Here is a 21,962-nt window from a genome sequence, read left to right as displayed (position 1 = left end):
CAGTGTCTTTATAAGTTATGCTATTTGCTTTTTGGTGTAGAGGTAAGTAACGTCTCTTCTTTTTGGTTTGCAGAATTTAATTTCCCTATAAAATTGTGCTCTGCATATAGAAGATTTAAATTTTAAGGCTTAAATTTCAGAGTAATAGCCTCTGTTAAGCTCTGAATTTCAAAATTTCTAGGTTATTCTCCAAAGGGTTAAAATTTTAATGTATGTCAAATGGTATGATTTACAGGTGTATTTTTCATGAGTTTAAGGGATGCTTAGAGGAGTGTCATTGTCATATGGGGAATACTGTCTTACACTTCATGTTTTTTTAAATTTTTAGCAAGTTTTTAAATGGCCATGTGATCTGGATACTGGTTATAGCATCTCTATCGATGGTATCTAAGCCCAGTGGCCATTTAATCTAGATTTTTGGAGTTTTTTGAAAGTTAAAATTTGACTTTAGTACTATGTACCTTTATTTATTTGCTTCTTTTTAAAGGTGAATTTGACTGTAAAGTGGATAAATTGTGTTTATATGACTTACTAAATCATTCCAAAGTGAATATAACCTATCTAACTTCACCAAGGTCAAGAAACAGAACATTAACAGCATCTTAGAGGCCCCCTCATGATCCTTTCTAGTCACCACCCTTTGTCTCTTACCCACAGGTAACTACTATCCTGATTGCTAACCTTTTTTTTTTTTTTAATGGCTGCACCAGGGCATATGGAAGTTCCCGGGCTAGGGATTGAATATGAGCCACAAGTGCGATCTATGCTGCAGCTGCAGTGGCACTGGATCCTTTAACCCACTGTGCTAGGCCAGGGATCAAACCTGTGGCTCCGCAGCAACAAGTCACCATGGTCAGATTCTTAACTCACTGTGTCATGGCAGGAACTCCTGTCCTAACTTCTAACACTTATTTTAGTTTTGCCTCATTTTGAACTTGGTATACATGAAATCATGATTTTTTTTATTTCTGGCTTTGTTCAACATTATGTTCTGAGAGACATCCATGTTGTCCTGTATAGACAGACAGCTTGGGTTGTAATCTCTGCGACTTGCTCACTGCGTGGTCCTTCTGCCTTCAGTTTTCTTATCTATGAAAAGGGCATAGTACGCACCTTATAAGGTGTTTTTAGAATTGAGTTAATATACGTAAAGCACTCAAAATAGTGCATGGCACTAATGGTAGAAGTAAATATACTGTACTGCTACTAAGTATTATCACACATTTCTCTTCGAAAAGTTCTTTAAACATTGACATTTGTCAAGTTAGTTGGCTAAATTGTTTAGTTTTAAGATTCATGTACTGGTTTATACTTGTTACATTATTCTTAACCATTTAAAAAATCTAATTTTAATTACTTAAAAAATATAGTAAATCTCCTTAATTCAGATGTTACGAAACAAGCTCTTTATTCATACTGCAAGTATTAGAAACATTCTTTTTTTTTCTTTATTTTTTTACAGAATAAAATACATACATTTACACACAATTACATTCACACAGATTATTATAGCATGGATCTTAAGAAACAGATTGACTCCCACTGGAGAAGTGGAATGGAAAATATGCTGAGACAAATAAGAAATTTATTCTATACTTTATCCCAATTTTATGGCTTTCATCTTTACTACTTAGTTTTATCTATTACATCTCAATTTTTCTTTAAAAATTAGCATTATATTAAATTGTTATATTATGCAACTAAAATTTATAAAGAAGAAAGCCTTATATACCGTTAAATATTTTATATAGCATAGTAAAAAGAATAACAACTGGTAAGCATAACAAAAATAATACACCCTCTGAAAAGAAGTAAAATATAAAATGCATAAGTTGGTTTAAAAACAGTGTAACTATATAAATATGTCCTCAAAATTTGTTCCATCTCATTGATTCTTCAATAAAGGCATTACACCATTCTAGGTGATGTGATAAACAAGACATTATAGACTTTACATTGTACCATGGAGAGAAGTGGTTATTAATAATACAATTGTAAAACTGTATTATTTAATTGTACAGTGGCATTATTTAATTATAATTATCATAAGTTCTTTGATGGAGAGGAAATCAGAATCAGATCTAAGAAGACTTCAGCATTCCAAGAATGATGTCAAATGACCCCCTTCATGGTGGATTATGCACTTATTTACTATGAGATATATTTCTTCTCCAGAGATTCCTTGTTTGTGTGTCAATTGTAGATTTTTGGTTTGCACTTACTCTGAAGTTTTGATGTAAGAGTCTATATGTATATGAGATTGTTTTAAGTTGTTGTTCTCTTAATTGCAAGTTCATCTCCGGTGTCCCGCATTTATACCCACCTCTTCTCATGATTTCTGATTTTGATGGTATAATTGTGCATGGATGATCTCGTATCTTTACTGTATATATACCTTTACTGGTGAGCCTTGTCATTTGTGAAATTTTTGTTTCCTGTTGCTGATCTTTTCTTTCCTGCCTAAAGAAGTTCCTTTAGTATTTGTTGTAAGGCTGGTTTAGTGTTGCTGAATTCTCTCAGCTTTTGCTTATCTGAGAAGGTTTTGATGTCTCCTTCAAATCTGAATGAGAGCCTTGCTGGGTAGAGTATTCTTGGTTGGAGGTTTTTTCTTTTCATCACATTAAGTGTATCATGCCACTCCCTTCTGGACTGCAGAGTTTGAGCTGAAAAATCTGCTGATAACCTTATTGGGGTTCCCTTGTATGTTACTTGTTTCTTTTCCCTAGCTGCTTTCAAGATTTTCTCTTTGTCTTTAATTTTGGTCAGTTTGATTATTATGTGTCTCTGTGTATTCCTCCTTGGGTTTATTTTATATGGTACTCATTGTGCCTCCTGGATTTGAGTGAATGGTTCCTTTCCCATGTTAGGGAAATTTTCGGCTGTTATCTCTTGGAATATTTTTTTCTGTCCCCTTCTCTCTCTCTTCTCCTTCTGGCACCTCTATAATACGGATGTTGCTGCGTTTAACATTGTCCCAGAGTTCCCTGAGACTCTCTTCATTTGTTTTCAATCTTTTTTCTCTTTTCTGTTCTGCATCCGTAATTTCTTCTAATCTGTCCTCCACCTTGCTTATTCATTCTTCTGCCTCCTGTATTCTGCTGTTAGCTGCTTCTAGTGAGTTTTTTATTTCAGTTATTGTATTTTGCATCTCTTCTTGTTTAAGTTTTATATCTTGTATCTCTTTGGTTAGTGTTTCCTGTAAGTTATCCATCTTTGCCTCCAGTTTATTTCCAATGTCTTACATCATCTTCAGCATCGACAGTCTAAAGTCTTTTTTCTGGAGGCTGAGAATCTCCTCATTGCTTAGCTGATTTTCTGGGGTTTTTCCTTTCTCCCTCATCTGAGTTATAGTTCTGTCTTTTCATTTTTATAGGTTTTTGGTGTGGTGACCTTTTTATAGATAATAGAGCTGTAGCCTCTCTTACTTCTGGTGTCTGCCCCCCTTGTGGCTGAAGTTGGTATGGGGGGCTTGCTGTAGGCTTCCTGATGGGAGGGGCTGATGCCTGCCTACTGGTAGGTGGAGTGGATTCTAATCCCTCTGGTGGGTGGGGCTTAGTCTCTGGATGGGATTAGGGGTTGCTGTGTGCCTGAGGCTCTTTAGGTAGCTGTTTACTGAGGGGTGGGGCTGTGATCCCACCTAGATTGTTGTTTGCCCTGGGGCTTCTCAGCACTGACTGACAGGTGGGGCCAGATTTTCCCAAAATGGCCACCTCCAGAGAAAGGCAACTGCTGAATATTCCCGAGAGCTTTGCCCTCAATGTCCTTCCCTCACAACAAGCCACATTCACCCCTGTTTTCCCATGATGTCCTCCAAGAACTGCAGTCAGGTTTGACCTAGGTTCCTGTGGAGACCTCGCTCTGCCCTGGGACCTAGTGCGCGTGAAAGTCTGTGTGCGCCTTTTAAGAATGGGGTCTCCGTTTCCCCCAGTCCTGTGGAGCTCCTCCGCACAAGCCCCGCTGGCCTTCAATGCCAGATGTTCCAGGGGCTCTTTCTCCCCGTGACAGATCCCAGCATGTGAGGGTTTGATGTGGGGCTCAGAACTCTCACTCTTGTAGGTGAGTCTCTGTGAGCCAGTTAGTTTTCAGTCTGTGGAGCTTCCCACCCGGGAGGTATGGGGTTGTTTATATCACGAAATCACCCCTCCTACCTCTGGATGTGGCCTCCTCTTTTTCTTCTGGAGTAGGGTATGGGTTTCCAGTCCATTTGGGTGGAGACTGCTCAGTTTTTAGTTGTGAATTTTGTTGTTTTTAGGAGAGAAGTTGAGCTCTAGTCCTTCTATTCCGCCATCTTAATCCTGTCTCTAGAAACATACTTTTTCTTAGGGTGATGTGCTAATCACATTCGGAACTAAGTGTTGATGTTATGCTAGAGTTCAGTCTCTGCTCAGCTTCTGCTCTGGATGTTTAGCTCTCTTTAGGAAATGAATAATACAGTTGGCTATCTGTATCCTTGGATTTGGCATCCTCAAATTCAACCAATTGTGGATCAAAAATATTAAAAAAACGAAGTTCCAGGGAATTCCAAAAAGAAAAACTTGAATTTGCTACATGCAGACAGCTATCACATAACATTTACAGTGTATTAGTGTTATAAGTAATCTAGAGATGGTTTCAAGCATATGGGGGCTATGCATAGGTTCTGTGCAAATACTGCATCATTTTACATAAGGCACTTGAGCATCCCTGGGTTTCGATATCCCAAGTGGTCCTGGAACCAATCCCGTATGGATACTGAAGGACAGCTGTAACCAATTTATAATTTAATTGCTCACCTATGGACCTGTTTTGAGTTATTGTAATAGTTAAATAATCATCCATCCAGGCTTTTAAAATCCTACCTGTTCTTTCACAAAGTATTGCTTTATGCCTTAAGGACTTTTCCAGTATAATTCTAACATAAGATGATTTTCTTTTGAAAGTATTTTAAAGAAAATGTGTAGTATTATTCTTTATAGGTCCTGCTTCATTTACTTTTGAGGTATAAAACATAAAGCCCCTTTAATACTTTGAAGCCTTTACAAGGAGATCTTCCATTTTTGAGGTTGGTGTGCTAAGTGAAGAGCCTTTTCCAACATTTTTCTTATATAAACTCAGAAGTTATACTGAAATCACTGCTCATGAAGTTACAATTTAGAGAATGACTCTATCATTTTAGAAGAGAGTGATATATAAGATTTTATGCAAAAGATTGTATTGGAAAGTTGATGAAATGTTAGGGAGCATGTGGGGAAATCTCATACTGCTAGTGGGAGAGGTAATTAGTCAAGTAATTTGCAGAGTGATATGGTAATATCTAGAGAAGTTGAAAATGTTCATACTGTATGATGCAGCAATTATACTTTTGGAAATAATATGTCTAGAGAAACATGTACATGGAGATATATGTACAAAGATACTTGTTCCAGTGTTGTTTGCAGTTGTATAAAATTGAAAATGACTTAAATGTCCATCTTGGGAATGAATCTGTAGAATCCAGTATAATCATGTGATGGGATACCAAATAGAACTAAAATGATTAAATTTGATATATGTGTCAACATACATCTCAAACATACATATAACTGTAAAAAAATATACTGTTAAGCACATATAAAACAGTACATATATGTATAATTATAATGACTGGAAGGATACACATCAAATTCATGATAATAGTTGTCTTGAGGAAGGGGTGGCTGGGGTAGGGGAGAAGACCAGCAATTGGGAAGGGAATAAAGGAAACTGCAGTCTTATTTATAATAATTTCCTTAGTGTGAAAAAATCTGATATACATATGATAAAGTTTACATTAATAAAACCCAGGAAAATTGATATAGCATTATATTTGACATATTACTATCTGAGCTTCTCCATGTTTATAAAGTCTTTTAAATTAATAATTTCATGGTTTAATTTTAGAATTCAACTTGATGATATTGTAAAATGTGTCTTGATGGAAAGATAATTGTTTGAACATTTTTTCCATTTCTAGTAAACCTCTAGATAATGCCAGTAAGCTTGCTCAGCTTGTTGAAAAAAAACTTGAAAACTACTACAAGATTGACGAAAAGAGCCTAATAAAGGTAACATATAAAAGATAAGTAGTGGTTATGCATAAAGTCTGTCTCATTTCTTTATAAACCAAGTATACTGTTGTTCATTCCTAGTCCAGTATTGATTTGCTAATCAATGAGACACAGATCCCCAGTTTTATTTTAGGAATCATTGATATAGATGTTAGTGGAAATCTTAATAGACAGTATAGTTTAGTGGGCAAGGTAAGGATTTTGAAGTAAGTACTTTGTTTAAATCCTGGCTCTGCCATTTATTTCATAGATAAGTCAATTAGCAAATTATGTAACCTCTCTGGGCCCAGGTTTTCTTATCTGTAAAATGGGGGTGAGAGAATATCCAGTTTTATGAAAGAGTGAGAAGGTTAAGTGAATTAATACATTAAAAGTTTTTAGAATAATGCTTGCCACTGAGTAAACATTTAATATAGTTATTCCTGTTATCACCAGCTGTTTGTCTTTCGACATATTATTTACTCTTTTCATCTATAAAATGGATCAGATGATATGTACCTTGCTTGGTTGGTTTGAAGACTAGGCAAATTAGCATGCATTTGGCATATGTATGAGTTTAATAAATGACAGCTGTTGCTATCTTAGCAAGATAATGTAAAGTAATCAATGACTAAGATTGGAACCTGGGGAATTCCAGCATTTGAGCTTGGGTTGGAGAATGAAGAGGCTGAGCAGACTCACAGAGATGGTGCTTGAGGACTAGGAAGCCAAACAATAATTGAAGAATGAAAAGAAGGAACTCTGCATAGTTTAGAAGAGCAGGTGGGCAAGGAAACCACCAACTACAGTGGTAGGTAGTAAAGTGGAGTGAGATAAAACTGCATAGGATGTAGTGGTAACATAGGCTGGAGTTTAGCCTTCCTCTGCCTGGAGTCTTAGAAGGCATCCTAGAAGAGTCAGAGCTTAAAGAGTGAGTATAACATGAAAGAAGAGGAAATTTTTTGCTTGGACAACAGGATTCTTTGAGCAGCGGCATAGAGAAAAACACAAAATTTGCAGTCAAACAACTTGGCTAGAGTGGAGGATGGATATAAGCTTAGATATAATGTTAGTTTAGAACTTTGAAAGTTAATAGTTTTTGGAGAACTTTGAATGAAGATAATGGCTCAGTATACATGGCATAGTAGGTAGTCAGTAAATGTTTGTTGAATGAGGAAAGATAAGCAATCACTATCTTGCTAAATATCCCTTTAGACTTTCCTGATTTCAACGAGTTAAAAAGGCAAAATTCACAAAAAACAAACGTGTCCTTTTTATTCTTTCTGCCTTGGAAATTAGATATCCTTTATATGCTTGATACCTTTTCTTCTTTCAAGGACCTGAGAAAGTGTCACCCCCTTTTTGAAGTCTTTCCTCACTCTTCAGGTCAAGCGATTCTTCCTCTCACATACTTTCATAACCCCGAGCTCTGATTTAGCACTTATATTGCACCGTGTTTTTCCTGTTCATATTTCTGAAGACTCCTGACTTACCTGTATTGAGAGCCTACTGAGTTCCAGGCACTCTGCTAGGTGTTTCATGGTATTACATTTAATCTTTACAGTAATCTTATAGGGCAGAGGTTCTGATTAAATATGTGTGTGTATATATATATACTTTTAAAAATGAGACTACTGAGATATTAACAAGTTAAGCTATTTGTCCAGAGTTTTATGACGAGAAAATGGTCAAGGCTGGACACAAACCCAGATCTACTTCATTGCAGAGGCTGTGCTCTTAACCACTATGCCATGCTGTCTCAAGGTTTCTTTAAATGAGTGAATACTTATTTAAAAAACTTTAAAGATCTATCCTATGTAGTTTACCTTTCCTTTAATAAGTAGGAAACGTTTGTCTAATGAATTGTAGTTATCTTCCTGCTCCAAATAGTAGTCCAAAGAATTGATTACTTTTTAAAATGAAGTGTGAAAGATACTGATGTTAACAGTGATATTTCATAGCACTGTTATTCACTGTTTAATGATTAGTGTTTTTTGTGAATTAATGATAAAGCTTTCCTTGTGATTTTATCATCCTAGCTGGCATAAATATAATCTTTCTGTACATGTCTTTTTTTTTTTTTTGGACCACAACTGAGGCGTGGAAGTTCCTGGGCCAGGGATCAAAACCATGCCTTAGCAGCAACTCAAGCCACTGCAGTAACAAGCCACATCCTCTTAACCCGCTGTGCCACAAGAAAACTCCAATATAATCTTTTTAAATAGCATAGTGGTTAAGAATACAAGCCATGGAGTGAAGCTAACCTGGGTTTGAATCTCCAGTCTACCACATGCTAGCCATGTGATTTGGGAAAGTTATTTGGGAAAGTTACTTAATTGTAAGCCTTAATGCTCCCGTTGTCAAATGGAGTTAATAATCCCTATCTCACAGGATTGCTATAAGAATTAAATATTATGGATATTTCTTAGTGCAATGTGTAGCATAAAGAGCTCAAGTTAATAGCTACTGTTCATAATTTATGTTAGTTTCAGTGTTTATGGAGGTGAATTCCTAAGGAAATAGATTTAGTGCAAGCCAAATATTGATTTTTTGAAAGGGATTTTCACAATATTGTATCATTAGGTATAGCCTCTTAATCTAATTGTAAAAGCTTTTGGTTTTATAATCTTATTTTTCCTCCTATTGTGCCACTCAGATTTTTCTGTTTTAATACAATTTCACATTCATAAGAATGTGGAGGAACTTAGGAAAGTCTGTTTTTGCTTTCTAAGATATTAAAAATGTGTTCACACAAAGAAATTGAAGTTTCTTAAGATAATTTTATCTTGTTATTCCAGGGTAAAACTCATTCCCAGCTCATAATAATTGATCGTGGCTTTGATCCTGTGTCCACTGTCCTGCATGAACTGACCTTTCAGGCAATGGCATATGATCTACTGCCGATTGAGAATGATACATACAAGCAAGTATAACTCGAAGAGAATATGTAGGACATATACAAACAGGATAGGATATTAGCATTTAATTATTTGTGTAGGCCACAGAAATCCAAAGCCTCTGTAACCTTTTTTATTCAGAGACTTTATCTTTCTCTTACCTCTGTAATCATAATCTATTTAAAATATCTCAACCTTGTTAGTTAATGGGTAATTTAGCTGCTTTGAAGCTTTTTTGGTGTATTTGCTTCCTTAACTATGTCTATAACAAAGATATATTTTAAACAGCTGGAATTTGTACTTTTCAGTAAATACCAGACTCATTGCTATACTCACTGAAGTGGAAACCACATTCAAATTGGTTAGGCTGAAATTATTATGAATCACACATCCAAAAGTATCTATATACATGTCTTATCAATATAAAGTTTTGATAACTAAAACTTAATAGGATGGCTATTGAGAATAGACACAGTTATACCAATTTGGCACCTATTATTGATTTAACTCTGATATAAGCATATTAACTTTAATAATATCAAGTAGAAAGCTAAATAAATGAAATGGCTCTTCTGTCAAGGAACCATTTTATTGTACCTTTTGTGTATCATTTATGAGTGTGTGTATATATATATATGGAGAGAGAGACACACACACATATGTATTACATATTATTTGATATAATCTCTAAATCCAAATTAGTGTCTTTCAGCTAAGATTTACTATATTAGCATAGCAATAAAAATGAGTATTAGCTTTCTGAAATTGTATGTTTAAATTAATTTAGTAATTTTAATTAAAATCTAAAAACTTGTGCTAATTATACTTTATTTTTTTCTTAAACCAAAATATTGTTAAATTAATTTTGTATTTTCTATTGTATTTTATTTGCATTCTGGTCAAATCCTGGCTTCTGAGTTTTTGTTACTTGTATTAATATTAGATGATATAGAAAAATCAACATAGCTATTTTTCTAATATAAAACTACTTTCAAGCAGTTTATTCAGAGTTTTCAGGAAGGATATTATTTACTTCCCTTATCTTTTAGGCCCCTAAACCTACATTGCTCAAGAGATTTAGAAAAGATTTAACCTGATGGACACTAAAGGATTTGGTTCCAGACTATAGACATAAATTTCAGATATTTTTAACCTAGTAGTTAAATATTTACCTCCCTAGGTTTGCTAGCAAGCAAAGCAAGGTTTAATTTTTTAAGAGAAATGGAGAGACTTACTTAAAAATGAAAACAAAAAATTAAGAGATATGGCTTTTTTTATGAATCAAAAAGCCCAAAGATAAGAATAGATGAAAACATGAATTCCTTGTGGTTTTTGCTCCACCATAATTTTCTTTTTTTGGCCATGCCTGCAGCATGCATAAGTTCCCAGGCCAGGGATCAAACTTGCACCACAGCTGCAGCCAGAGCCTGCCTCAGCAGTGACAATGTTGGATCCTTAACCCTCTGAGCCATGAGAGAATTCCTCCATTATAATTTTTCAAATTTTTATTTATTTTTTGCCCAACCCATGGCCTGTAGAAGTTCCTGGACCAGGGATCAAACCTGTGCCACAGCAGTGACAATGCCAGATATTAACCCATTGGACCACATGGGAACTCCTATCACAATCTTTTTTTTTTTTCTTTTTTGGTTGCCCCACAGCATATAGAGTTCCTGGGCCAGGGATCAGATCCAAGCTGTGGCAACACTGGATCCCTAGCCCACTGTGCCAGGCCGGGGATCAAACCCATGTCCCAGTGTTCCCAAGATGCCTCCAGTCTCGTTGTGCCACAACAGGAACTCCTCCAATCACAAGTTTTTTTTTTTAAGTGAGAATTGCAATGATTTTTAATTTTATTTATTTATTTAGTTTGCTTTTTAGGGCCACGCCTGCAGTATATGGAGGTTCCCAGGCGAGGGGTCCAATCAGAGCTACAGCTGCTGGCCTGCTGGCAGTGCAGGATCTGTCCCGAGTCTGTGACCTACGCCACAGCTCACGGCAACGTTGGGTCCTTAACCTACTGAGTCAGGCCAGGGATCAAACCCACAACCTCATGGTTCCTAGTTGGATTCATTTCCACTGCGCCACGACAGGAACTCCGTCCCGTCACAATTTTTACCCGTCACAATTTTTAATGGAAATAATACAGACAGAAATTTCTGAGTATCCAGATTGTGTTTTTCATCTTGGTGACCTCTTTAAATGTACTCTTAAAATGGGGTTGTCATCTTTTCATATTATCAGGCTTACTACCTTAATCTTTGTTTATAAATCAGAGGTTAAAGGTATAAGTACAAAGTGGCATTTTAAATGACAAAAGAGCCTTTGTCCTTACGGCGGTCTTTTGATTAAGCACAGTCATTCTCCCTTTGGGAATCTGTGATTAAGACCACATAGGTAGATAGGTTTTTATAGGTGGGACCTGAAATTTAGGAGGCTGTGGAAATGAATATATTCATACTGCAGAAATCTGCATTTGTGGTTAGTTCAGGAAGTTGATAGTCCCAAGGATGATTGAATCTTCCAGCTCCACAAATTTAAGGAGACTATCTGTATAAAAAGAAAAGTGAGAAACTACATTTGGGAAAGCAGACCGGGAGCCCATTTTGAATAATTTCATGAACCTTTTTTTTTTTTGCCTTTTCTGGGGCCGCACCCACGGCTTATGGAGGCTTCCAGGCTAGGGGTCTAATAGGAGCTGTAGCCGCTGGCCTACGCCAGAGCCACAGCAACAAGGGATCTTAGCCGTGTCGGCGACTTCCACCACAGCTCATGGCAATGCCTGATCCTTAACCCACTGAGCAAGTCCACGGATCGAACCCACAACCTCATGGTTCCTAGTCAGATTCGTTAACCGCTGAGCCACGATGGGAACTCCTTCATGAACCTTTTGAATTACTACTCACTTCAGTAGAACTCATTAAAGCAATCGTAGTTTTTTATGGCTACATTAGTTTTTTTCTCATTTCCTTTCCCATCCTTTTTTTTTTTTTTTTCCCCTCTTCTTTTTAGGGCCACAGCCTCGGCATATGGAAGTTCCCAGACTAGGGGTTGAATGGGAGCTATGCCACAGCCACAGCCACACCAGATCCAAGCCATGTTTGCAACCTACACCACAGCTCATGGCAATGTTGGATCCTTAACCCACTGAGTGAGGCCAGGAATCGAACCTGTGTCCTCATGGATACAAGTTGGGTTTGTTACTGCTGAGCTACAATGGGAACCCCTTTCTCATTCTTTAAAGGAGATGTAGTTATAGGGTTAAGGAAGAATATAGAAATAGATGATATATGCTTGAATTTTGTGCTAGTTCTGAAACCCCTTCAGTACTTAAGAGGCTACATTAGGGGGTGACATTTCTTTCTTTAATGGATGTATGATAGTTGTGTCGATGGTTATTAGTACATCAAAATAGTTTTGAGCCAGTAGAATACAAATTGTTAGTGTATTCGTTCTTATTCGTAAAGTTGATGGTGGAATGTTGAATTTTTCTTTCTGAGATACCATTTTGCTGAGTTCAAACTCTATAATAATGCCAGCTAAACCTAATATTTGAAAATAAAAAGGTCTTGGTAGGCATAGGACATTGATTTTATTGTCTGTAAAGGAATATGCTGTAGTTTTTGAGTAGGTACTCAGTATTCCCCTAAATTAATAGATGGAATATATATACTCTTCAGTTTCTTGAGTCTTAAAATTAGTTTATAAAAATGTTTCTTTCACTTTTGGGGGGTAAAATAATCCAAAAGTCTCATACTTATGTCTACTTGTAGATATAAAACCGATGGGAAAGAAAAGGAGGCAATCCTTGAAGAAGACGATGACCTGTGGGTCAGAATTCGACATCGGCATATTGCAGTTGTGTTAGAGTATGTGAACTCACACCAATTTTTATTCCATATTTTTAAACACTAAATACATGACGGTACATTTTGTAATCTTAAAATGTTTTTATAAAGAATTACACCTTAGAAATTTAAAGAATTCTCTCACAATTTGACAGGGAAATTCCCAAGCTTATGAAGGAAATTTCATCAACGAAGAAAGCAACAGAAGGAAAGGTAAGAGTGTTATTTAACTTTCAAGATAATGATGAAGGTGAATTTTAAGGTTTGTTTAAAATTTTTATTTTATCTATTTAACTTTCCATTTTGATAAATATCTGACATACACAGAAGTAGAGAAAATAAACTTTCCCATTACCTAGCCTCAAAAGTTAGCAGCGTTTCTTGTCTTGCTTCTTTTTTTTTTTTTTTGTCTTTTTGCCTTTTCTAGGGCCACTCCTGCAGCACGTGGAGGTTCCCAGGATAGGGGTCTATCAGAGCTGTAGCCACCGGCCTACACCAGAGCCACAGCAACTCAAGATCCAAGCAACGTCTGTGACCTACACCACAGCCCATGGCAACGCCAGACCCACTGAACAAGGCCAGGGATCGAACCCACAACCTCATGGCTCCTAGTCGGATTTGTTAACCACTGCACCACAACGGGAACTCCTGTCTTGCTTCATTAAAGTTTATTTTTAAAAGGCCGTTTAGCCAATTGCATTAATACATTCTTGTTAGGTTTTTTTCTGTTGAGGTATAATTTGCCTAAGTAAAGTACACAAATCTTAAGTGTATATTGAATAACTTTTTACATACATATATATGTTTACACACACACACCCACCAAGAAGAACCACCTAAAACAAGATATAGGAGTTCTGTCATTTCAGAAAGTTACACAATGATACCTGTGAGTAAAGAAAATTTAGCCTGATCCTTTCAAATCTTTATACATTATAAACTAGTTTTCTTAGCAGTTAGTACCTCTTAGCTATGTAATGTAGACTACAATTGGTCATAGAGGATATCTTTGTCTCATTTCCAACCTTAAGAGAAACGTGTTTGGTTTTTCATCATTGAGTGGTTTTAGGTTATTTAATTTTTGCTTAAGTATACACACTTCAATATAGAAAATAGAAACCAACAAGTTTTAGATTACAGAAATCTATAGAATATAGAAACCAACAAGTTTTAGATTATTTTAGATACATCCTTTGTCAGATTAAGAAGTTCCCTTCGATTCCATATTTGCCAACAGGTTTGTTTTCATTTTTTAAATCAGCAGTGGATGTTAGATTTTATCAAATGCTTTCTAAGCACCTATTGAAAAATTTTTTCCTCTTTCATTCTGTTAATGTGATGAATCACATTCATCGATTCTTTAGTATTAAGTCAATTATTCATTCTTAGTAAACCAGCTATAATGGAAAAAAATAAAAATCATATACAGAAATTTTTAAAAATTAAAAAAAATTTTAGAAAAACCTATGCATTCTTAGAATTAGCTCCACTTGGTTATGATACATTATCCTTTTTCTATATCTGTTTGCTAATATTGTGCTTGGAATGTTTGCTTCTAACAAGATTTATGCACAATAATATTTCCTTGTAATAATTTTTTTTTGTAATATTCTTACCAGGTTTTGGTGGTTGTGTTCTGTTTATTTAATCCTAATACTGTTAATTTGTGTTTTAGCCTACATACTATTAATATCCCTTGTGTATGTTATTAGAGTTTCAAAGAGTCAACTTTTGGCTTTGTTGATTTTTCTGTTGTATGTTAGTTTTATATTGAATTGATTTCTACTCCTTTTTATTTCCTGCCTTCAACTCTCTTTGGCTTAATTTGTTTTTCTTTTTCCAGCTTTTGGAGTTGGATGTTTATAACATTTATTTCCAACCCTTTTTCCCTCCTATTATATATATTTAGTTATTTCCTTCTTAATATTGTTGTAGCTGCATCCCCCAAGTTTTGGAATACCTATTTTTATTTCGATTCAACTCAAAATATTTTCTAAGTCATTGTGATTTCTTCTTTGACTCGTGTTATATGGAAATATGGTTTTTCTTTTTATTTCAAATGGTTTGGGAATTTTCTACTTATCTTTGTGTTATCAAGTTGTAATTTAATTATATAGTGGTCAGAGAATGTGCACTGTATGTTTTCAGACCCTTGAAATTTGTTCAGACTTGATTTGTGACCTAGTATATGATCAATTGTGGTAAATACCCTATGTGTACTTGAAAAGAATACAACAAATTCTTCATGTGTCAAATCAAGTTGGTTAATCTTGTTACTCAAATGTTCTGTTTCTTTACTGATTTTTTTATCTGCTATTATGTTAGTTGCTAGGAATGGTATCAATTATGACTGTGAATTAGTGTATTTTAAATAATCTTGTCAACTTTCAAAGCTGTATCAACTGATAAAGCCATGTTGATTAGTCTTTATAACTTTAAGATAGTGTCTTTCTGGTGAATTTATCTTTTCTTTTCTTTTTTTGTCTTTTTTTTTTAGGGCTGCACCCATGGCATATGGAGGTTCCCAGGCTAGGGATCCAATCAGAGCGGTAGCTGCCAGCATGTGCCACAGTCACAGCAAGGCTGGATCTGAGTGTGTCTGTGACCTGCACCACAGCTTCCAGCAACATCAGATACTTAACCCACTGAGTGAGGCCAGGGATTGAACCTGGGTCCTCACAGATACTGGTCAGGTTCATTAACCCCTGAGCCATAACGGGAACTCTGAATTTATCATTTATCATTGTAAAATGTCATTTTTTTCATTTGTAGTATTTCTTGCCTTAAAATATACTTTGATATTAATATTGCCATACCTGCTTTATTTTGGTTAGTGTTTCTCACCCTTTATTGTCAACAATTTGTGCCTTTATGTTTAAAATGTGCTTCTTAAAAAGAGCTTATAATTGAGGTTTATGTTTGTTCAATCTGACAGTCTTTATCTTTTAATTAGAATGTTTAGGTCCATCTTTATTTCATGTAATTATTGACACAGTTGAGTTTGTTACCATCTCATTTTGTGTTATCCTTTTACTTTCTGCCTTCCTTATATATCATTCCCATAGCATATGGAAGTCCCAGACTAGGGGTCAAATCAGAGCTGTAGCCGCCAGCCTACACCACAGCCACATGGGATCCAAGCCACATCTGTGATCTACGCCACAGCTCACTGCAGTGCCAGATCCTTGATCCACTAAGCAAGGCCAGGGATCGAACCCGCATCCTCATGGATATTAGTTGGGTTCATTTCTACAGCACCACAGCAGGAACTCCTATCATTCTTTTTTTTAACTATTCCATCTTATCTCCAATATAAACTTTTTTTTAACCTTTTCGTATCCTCCTTATGGTCATCATGTTGGATATTATAAAATGTATCCCTGGAAGTTCCCGTTGTGGTGCAGCAGAAATGTATCTGACTAGTATCTATGCAGATGCGGGTTCCATCCCTGGCTTCCCTCAGTGGGTTAAGGATCCGGCATTGCTGTGAGCTGTGGTGTAGGTCGAAGTCACGGCTCAGATCTGGTGTCACTGTGGCTGTGGCATAGACCATAATTTCTGTTAAAGAAGTCAGCTGTCAGGTTGTTGTTAATTTCCTGAAGATAAAATATCTTTTTAAAGATTTTTCTCTGTATCTTTGATTTTTAGCAAAGTGACCATAATATGTCTTACTTTGATGTGTTATTTTTGGTATTAATCTTCCTTGGATTTATTGAACTTCCTGAATCACTGGGTTGGTAACTTTCATCATATTTGTAAAATTCTTGGCCATTGTTTCCTCACGTCTTGATTTTGTCCTAGTCTGTCTCTCCTGTTCTTGAATTCCATTCACTTGTGTTTTAGATTTTTTTTTGACCGATCCTACATTTCTTCTATTCTGTTCCTTTTTCCCCATTATTTTCTCTCTGTGAGCTTTAATTAAATATTTTCTATTAACCTGACTTTGAGTCCCCTGCTTCTATCTGTTGTGTCCAATCTGCTGTTAAATCCATTCAATATATTATTTTTTAAACTGAGTTAAGTTTCCCCCTTTATGGTATATAATTGTATGAGTTTTGACAAATGTATACTCTTGTATAAGCACAACCAAGATATAGAACTGTTCCATCAACACCCACCCACAAATTTCCTTGTGCCACCTTGTAGACAACCTTTCCACCCAGCTGTTACTCCCCGAGAACCATCTGTTTTCAGTTCCTATGGTTTTGCTTTTTCCAGAATGACATCTAAATAGAATAACACAGTATGAGTTTTTCATTTAACATAGTGTACTTGACATTCATCCATGTGACATATAACAGTATCTTCAACACTTTTTATTGCTGAGTAGTATTCCACTGAATGGATGGTAGTACATTTTATCTGTTCACACAAGTTGTAGAACATTTAGATTTTTTCCAAGTTTTTGGCAATTATGAATAAAGCCACTATGAACGTTCAAGTTTTTTGTGTGAACATATATTCTCATTGACTTGGATGAATTAGAATGAGATTGCTGGGTTATATGGTAGATGTATATTTAATGCTTTAAGAAACTTTCAAACTGTTTTCCTAAATTGTTGTATGATCTTCCAATCTCAGCAACAATGTATAAGTCATTTATTGTGTTCTTTAATTTCAGAGATTGCATTTAGTTCCAGGACATCCGTTGAATTTTTTTTTTTCATTTTAGGACCACACCTGTGGCATATGGAAGTTCCTAGGCTGGGGGTCAAATCAGAGCTGCAGGTGCTGGCCTACACCACAGCCACAGCAACACAGGATCCAAGCCACATCTGTGACCTACAGCACAGTTCACAGCAATGCCAGATCCTTAATCCACTGAGCAGGGCCCATGTCCTCATAGATACTAGTCAGGTTCATTTTCACTGAGCCACATTGGGAACTCTGAATTTTTAAAAAATGGGTATAATTGTTTATTGAAATACTCCATCTTTTGAATTTCTTGTCTGCTTACTCCAACAGCTGGATTATCTTGGGTCTACTTCTATTGACTCTTTTATCACGAAAACAGTATCCATCTTTTTTTCCTGTTTTTCATGTCCAACAATATATTGTACGTTCGACGTTATGGATGCAATATTATAGAGGATCTTGTTGATATTCTCTCTACAAAGAGTACTGAGTTCTGTTCCAGCAGGCAGTTAATTTGTTGATGAGTAACCTTGATTCTGTTGAGACCTCATGTCAGGCTTTTGTTATATTGAGTGTATTTCATTTTTGCATTTAGTCCAAAGATATCGTCCTTCCAGGACTGAATGCCTGGGATGTTCACTTAAGACTTTCTACTTTATCTGTGTCAGAGAATGCCAGTATTGTGCTAGTATTAAGGCCTCTGAAATCTCTGTCTGGCATTTAGCCTTCTTGCAAGTGTTCTCTGCTAGGCCTTTGCGTGTGCAGCATAGTATTTGGCCAGGGATCCTGAGACCACAACCCCTCTACACATCTTTGAGTTTTTTGACTGGTTCTTTTCTCTCTACTACCGTGGCCCTCAAACTCTGATCACTTTTCCCTCTGCCCAGAGAAACTTGCTTTCTTTTCTTTTCTTTTTTCCTTTCTTAAGGTCCACACCCACAGCGTGTGAAAGTTCCCAGGCCAGGGATTGAATCCAAGCTGCGGCTGTGACCTATGCCGCAGTCGTGGCAATGGCAGATCCTTTAACCTACTGTATTGTGCCAAGGATTGAACCCTTGCCAGCAGTTGGGTTCTTAACCCACTGAGCCACGGCAGGAACTCCCTTGCTTTTTATTTGTACCCTACTTCTTTTCACTGTATTTTGGAAAATATTTCAGGGAAAAAAAGCCCAGGTGAGTACAGGGATCACCTTCTGTGCCTTCCTTTGCTCAAGTAACCTAGCTTTGAGCTTTTGTTGTTGTTGTTGTTGCTATTTCTTGGGCCGCTCCCACGGCATATGGAGGTTCCCAGGCTAGGGGTTGAATCGGAGCTGTAGCCACCGGCCTACACCAGAGCCACAGCAACGCGGGATCCGAGCCGCGTCTGCAACCTACACCACAGTTCACGGCAACGCTGGATCGTTAACCCACTGAGCAAGGGCAGGGACCGAACCCGCAACCTCATGGTTCCTAGTCGGATTCGTTAACCACTGCGCCACGACGGGAACTCCACTATTTTTTTCTAATCCATTGTGTGAAGGCTATTGTCTTTTTTATTTTGTCCAATTTTTCTTTGTTTTTGGAGGGCAGCTAATTTTCACATCAGCTCTTTTTTTGTGACTGAGTCTGGAAACCTCTTAAATTTGTTTTCTTTAAAAACAATTGCCAAATATTTAGAAAATTAACAAATATTTAAGATGAGACGAATTTTAAAGTTATGTCAAATAACTGAATCATAAGTTTGCTTTTAAAATGTTTTATTTTTCCTAGACATCACTTAGTGCTCTTGCCCAACTGATGAAAAAGATGCCCCATTTCCGTAAGCAGATTACTAAGGTAAGCAATATCATGTATAAGGTATCTTGCCATTTTTAGTTGATTAGTCCATCTAGTTCTGTAGCCAGGTTTAGCAGTGGGTGCCATGGAATACATGGTGTTTGTTGTCCTCTAAAACCTTACTTGAGGTCTGAGAAATACCTCCAGTATATCTAAGCTTCCCAGTAATGTTCTCTGTATATACTCTAGATTTATTCGATTCCAGATTAAACTTGTATGTCTTTATCTTGAATAGCCAAACAGAAAGTGTAGTATTTATCAACTTAATAAGAAAGTTCAACATTGAATTGACCGGTGGTTGTTGTTATTCTACTTGGTTCTTTGAATTAATGGTTACATATTAATAGATTTAAGAGCAGTTACAGCCATGTGGGCAGGTAAACTAGATTATTTTATTTTTTTTGCTGTTCCAGTCGTCCTTACAAGTCATTATTGGAATAATATTTGCAGATTTTTTTTATTATTTTGCCCCAATCAAGAATCAGTAATATAAAATCAAACTTCTGCTTGACCTTAAGGATTTCGCTATTTTTTTTCTCACCTTACTGTTCACTACTCCTAAGCCCAAAACAAATTCAACCCTTTCATTCTATGTTTTGTGGTCTGTTGATTAACCCCTGTAGATCATGATAATTTGCATGTTTTCCCTTTACTGAGCTGTTTCCCTTGATTTACATATTCTCTCCTTCCTACCTAATCCCATGCTTTCCTTCAGGCCTCTCAAAAGTTTGATGTTATCAGTTGCATAGAAAGAAATGGAAGTGCTTTAAGTCCCTGATTTCTTCTGTTTTTCAGCAAGTTGTTCATCTTAATTTAGCAGAAGATTGCATGAATAAGTTCAAGCCTAATATAGAAAAGCTCTGCAAAACTGAACAGGTATGTGTAGTTAGAAATACTCTAATAAAAATTTTCATGATAGAGTTCCAGAATGAACTTTGTAGGGTAAAACCTAACCTTTTGCTCAGTACAGTGCACTGAATCACAGAATCTCTTAGGAAACTTACTTACTTGGTATTTAATGCATCATTCCCTACCAACACTAACAAGTTGCTGTACAGTATTGTAGTAGGTCCTTCCTAGTCAGTAGGTTGTTGGTTGAATGGATGATTTAAGCGTTTGGAGCATTGTTTCAAGGTAGCATTCTTGGCAGACTTTTTTCAATGGGTGCGGCATTTAAGATAACATCCTATTTAGGCACATTTAACTAGAGGCTCCTCTGTAACACCAAAACTGTTCAGATCAGTGCTGTCTAAAAGAAACAGAATGCAAGTCACTTGAAAAAAGTGAAAAGAGGGAGTTCCCGTCGTGGCTCAGCGGAAACAAATCTGACTAATATCCATGAAGATGCAGGTTTGATCCCTGGCCTTGCTCAGTGGGTTAAGGATCCGGCATTGCCATGAGCTGTGGGGAGTCACAGATGCGGCCCGGGTCCTGCGTTACTGTGACGGTGGCATAGGCCAGCAGCTGTAGCTCCGATTTGACCCTGAGTCTGGGAACTTCCATATGCCATGGGTGTGGCCTTAAAAAGCAAAAAACAAAAAGTAAAAAGAAATGAAGTTAATTTTTTTTGTCTTTTTTGCCACTTCTAATGTAATCGATATAAAAATTATTGAAATATTTTATTCTTTTTTTCATATATAAGTCCTCAAAATCAGCTGTTGTAATTCATGGCATATTTTAATTCAGACTAGATAGTATTTCACATGCTCAGTAGCCACATGTCTACCCTATTAGCATAGGTTTAGATAAATGATTTTGTTCTCTGAATTATTTTTTGACTTTTTCCAGTTTGTACAATAATAATTTACAGTGATGCTCATATTTTCCTGTGAAACATCATCAGTGATCCAGTAAAATTTGGAAGAGGGAGTTCCCTACAGCACAGTGGAAATGAATCTGACTGGTATCCATGAGGATATGGCTTCGATCCCTGGCTTTGTTCAGTGGGTTAAGGATCCTGCATTGCCATGAGCTGTGGTGTAGGTCACAGACTCAACTTGGATCCAGAGTTTCTGTGGTGGCTGTGACATAGGCCAGCAGCTGTAGCTCCAATTCCACCCCTAGCCTGGGAGCTTCCCTATGCCTTGGTGCGGCCCTAAAAAGCAAAAAAAAAAAAAAAGATTGGCAAGATTTAGTAGTAGATATTTTTAACTGAAATATAAACCATTGACTGTATTTCATGTTCATTAAGGACCTGGCGCTTGGAACTGATGCAGAAGGACAGAAAGTCAAAGATTCTATGCGAGTACTCCTTCCAGTTTTACTCAACAAAAATCATGATACTTACGATAAAATAAGAGCAATCCTACTTTATATCTTCAGTATTAACGGTAATGAAGACTTTATTTTCATGGATATATTAAAATACCCAGCTCTGAAATCATTTTACAATAAGTGGTTTTCTATTGATCATAACAGAATCTTAGAACATTCAAAAGTAATGGCTAGGAGTTCCTTGGTGGTTCTGCGGTTTAAGCATCTTATGTCATTGCTGTGGCTCTGGTTGCTGCTGTGGCACAGGTTCACTTCCTGGCCCAGTAACTCATGCATGCTGTGAGTGCAGCCAAAAGAAAATTGGCTGAACTTGGTTATGGTAAGTAAATGGAAAAGTCTGAAATTGAGAGCAGACCGAAGGTTGTATAATTTAAATCTTCCTTTTTTTAAAAAAAAGTTTTTCTTGGGTACTTCCTGAAACCTAGAACTGATTGTGTTAGCAGTTATGTG

At 36.5% G+C, this 21,962-nt stretch overlaps 1 protein-coding gene across 2 annotated transcripts in view; it reads left to right on the top strand.

Annotated features, from left to right (window-relative positions):
• STXBP3 (syntaxin binding protein 3) overlaps positions 1-21,962 on the top strand; it is a 58,906-nt gene that overhangs the window by 22,558 nt on the left and 14,386 nt on the right. For both annotated transcript variants that reach the window (XM_047785146.1, XM_047785147.1), the window contains exons 8-14: positions 5,972-6,062; positions 8,843-8,967; positions 12,715-12,810; positions 12,945-13,002; positions 19,173-19,238; positions 20,034-20,114; positions 21,430-21,568. In XM_047785146.1, the coding sequence (XP_047641102.1) occupies positions 5,972-6,062; positions 8,843-8,967; positions 12,715-12,810; positions 12,945-13,002; positions 19,173-19,238; positions 20,034-20,114; positions 21,430-21,568 (656 nt within the window). The remainder of the gene's footprint in view (positions 1-5,971; positions 6,063-8,842; positions 8,968-12,714; positions 12,811-12,944; positions 13,003-19,172; positions 19,239-20,033; positions 20,115-21,429; positions 21,569-21,962) is intronic.

The sequence above is a fragment of the Phacochoerus africanus genome, chromosome 6 (assembly GCF_016906955.1).
Source record: "Phacochoerus africanus isolate WHEZ1 chromosome 6, ROS_Pafr_v1, whole genome shotgun sequence".
Taxonomy (NCBI): Eukaryota; Metazoa; Chordata; class Mammalia; order Artiodactyla; family Suidae; genus Phacochoerus; species Phacochoerus africanus.
The sequence above is the reverse complement of the archived record's forward strand: the minus strand, read 5'-3'. Positions and strand labels throughout refer to the sequence as shown.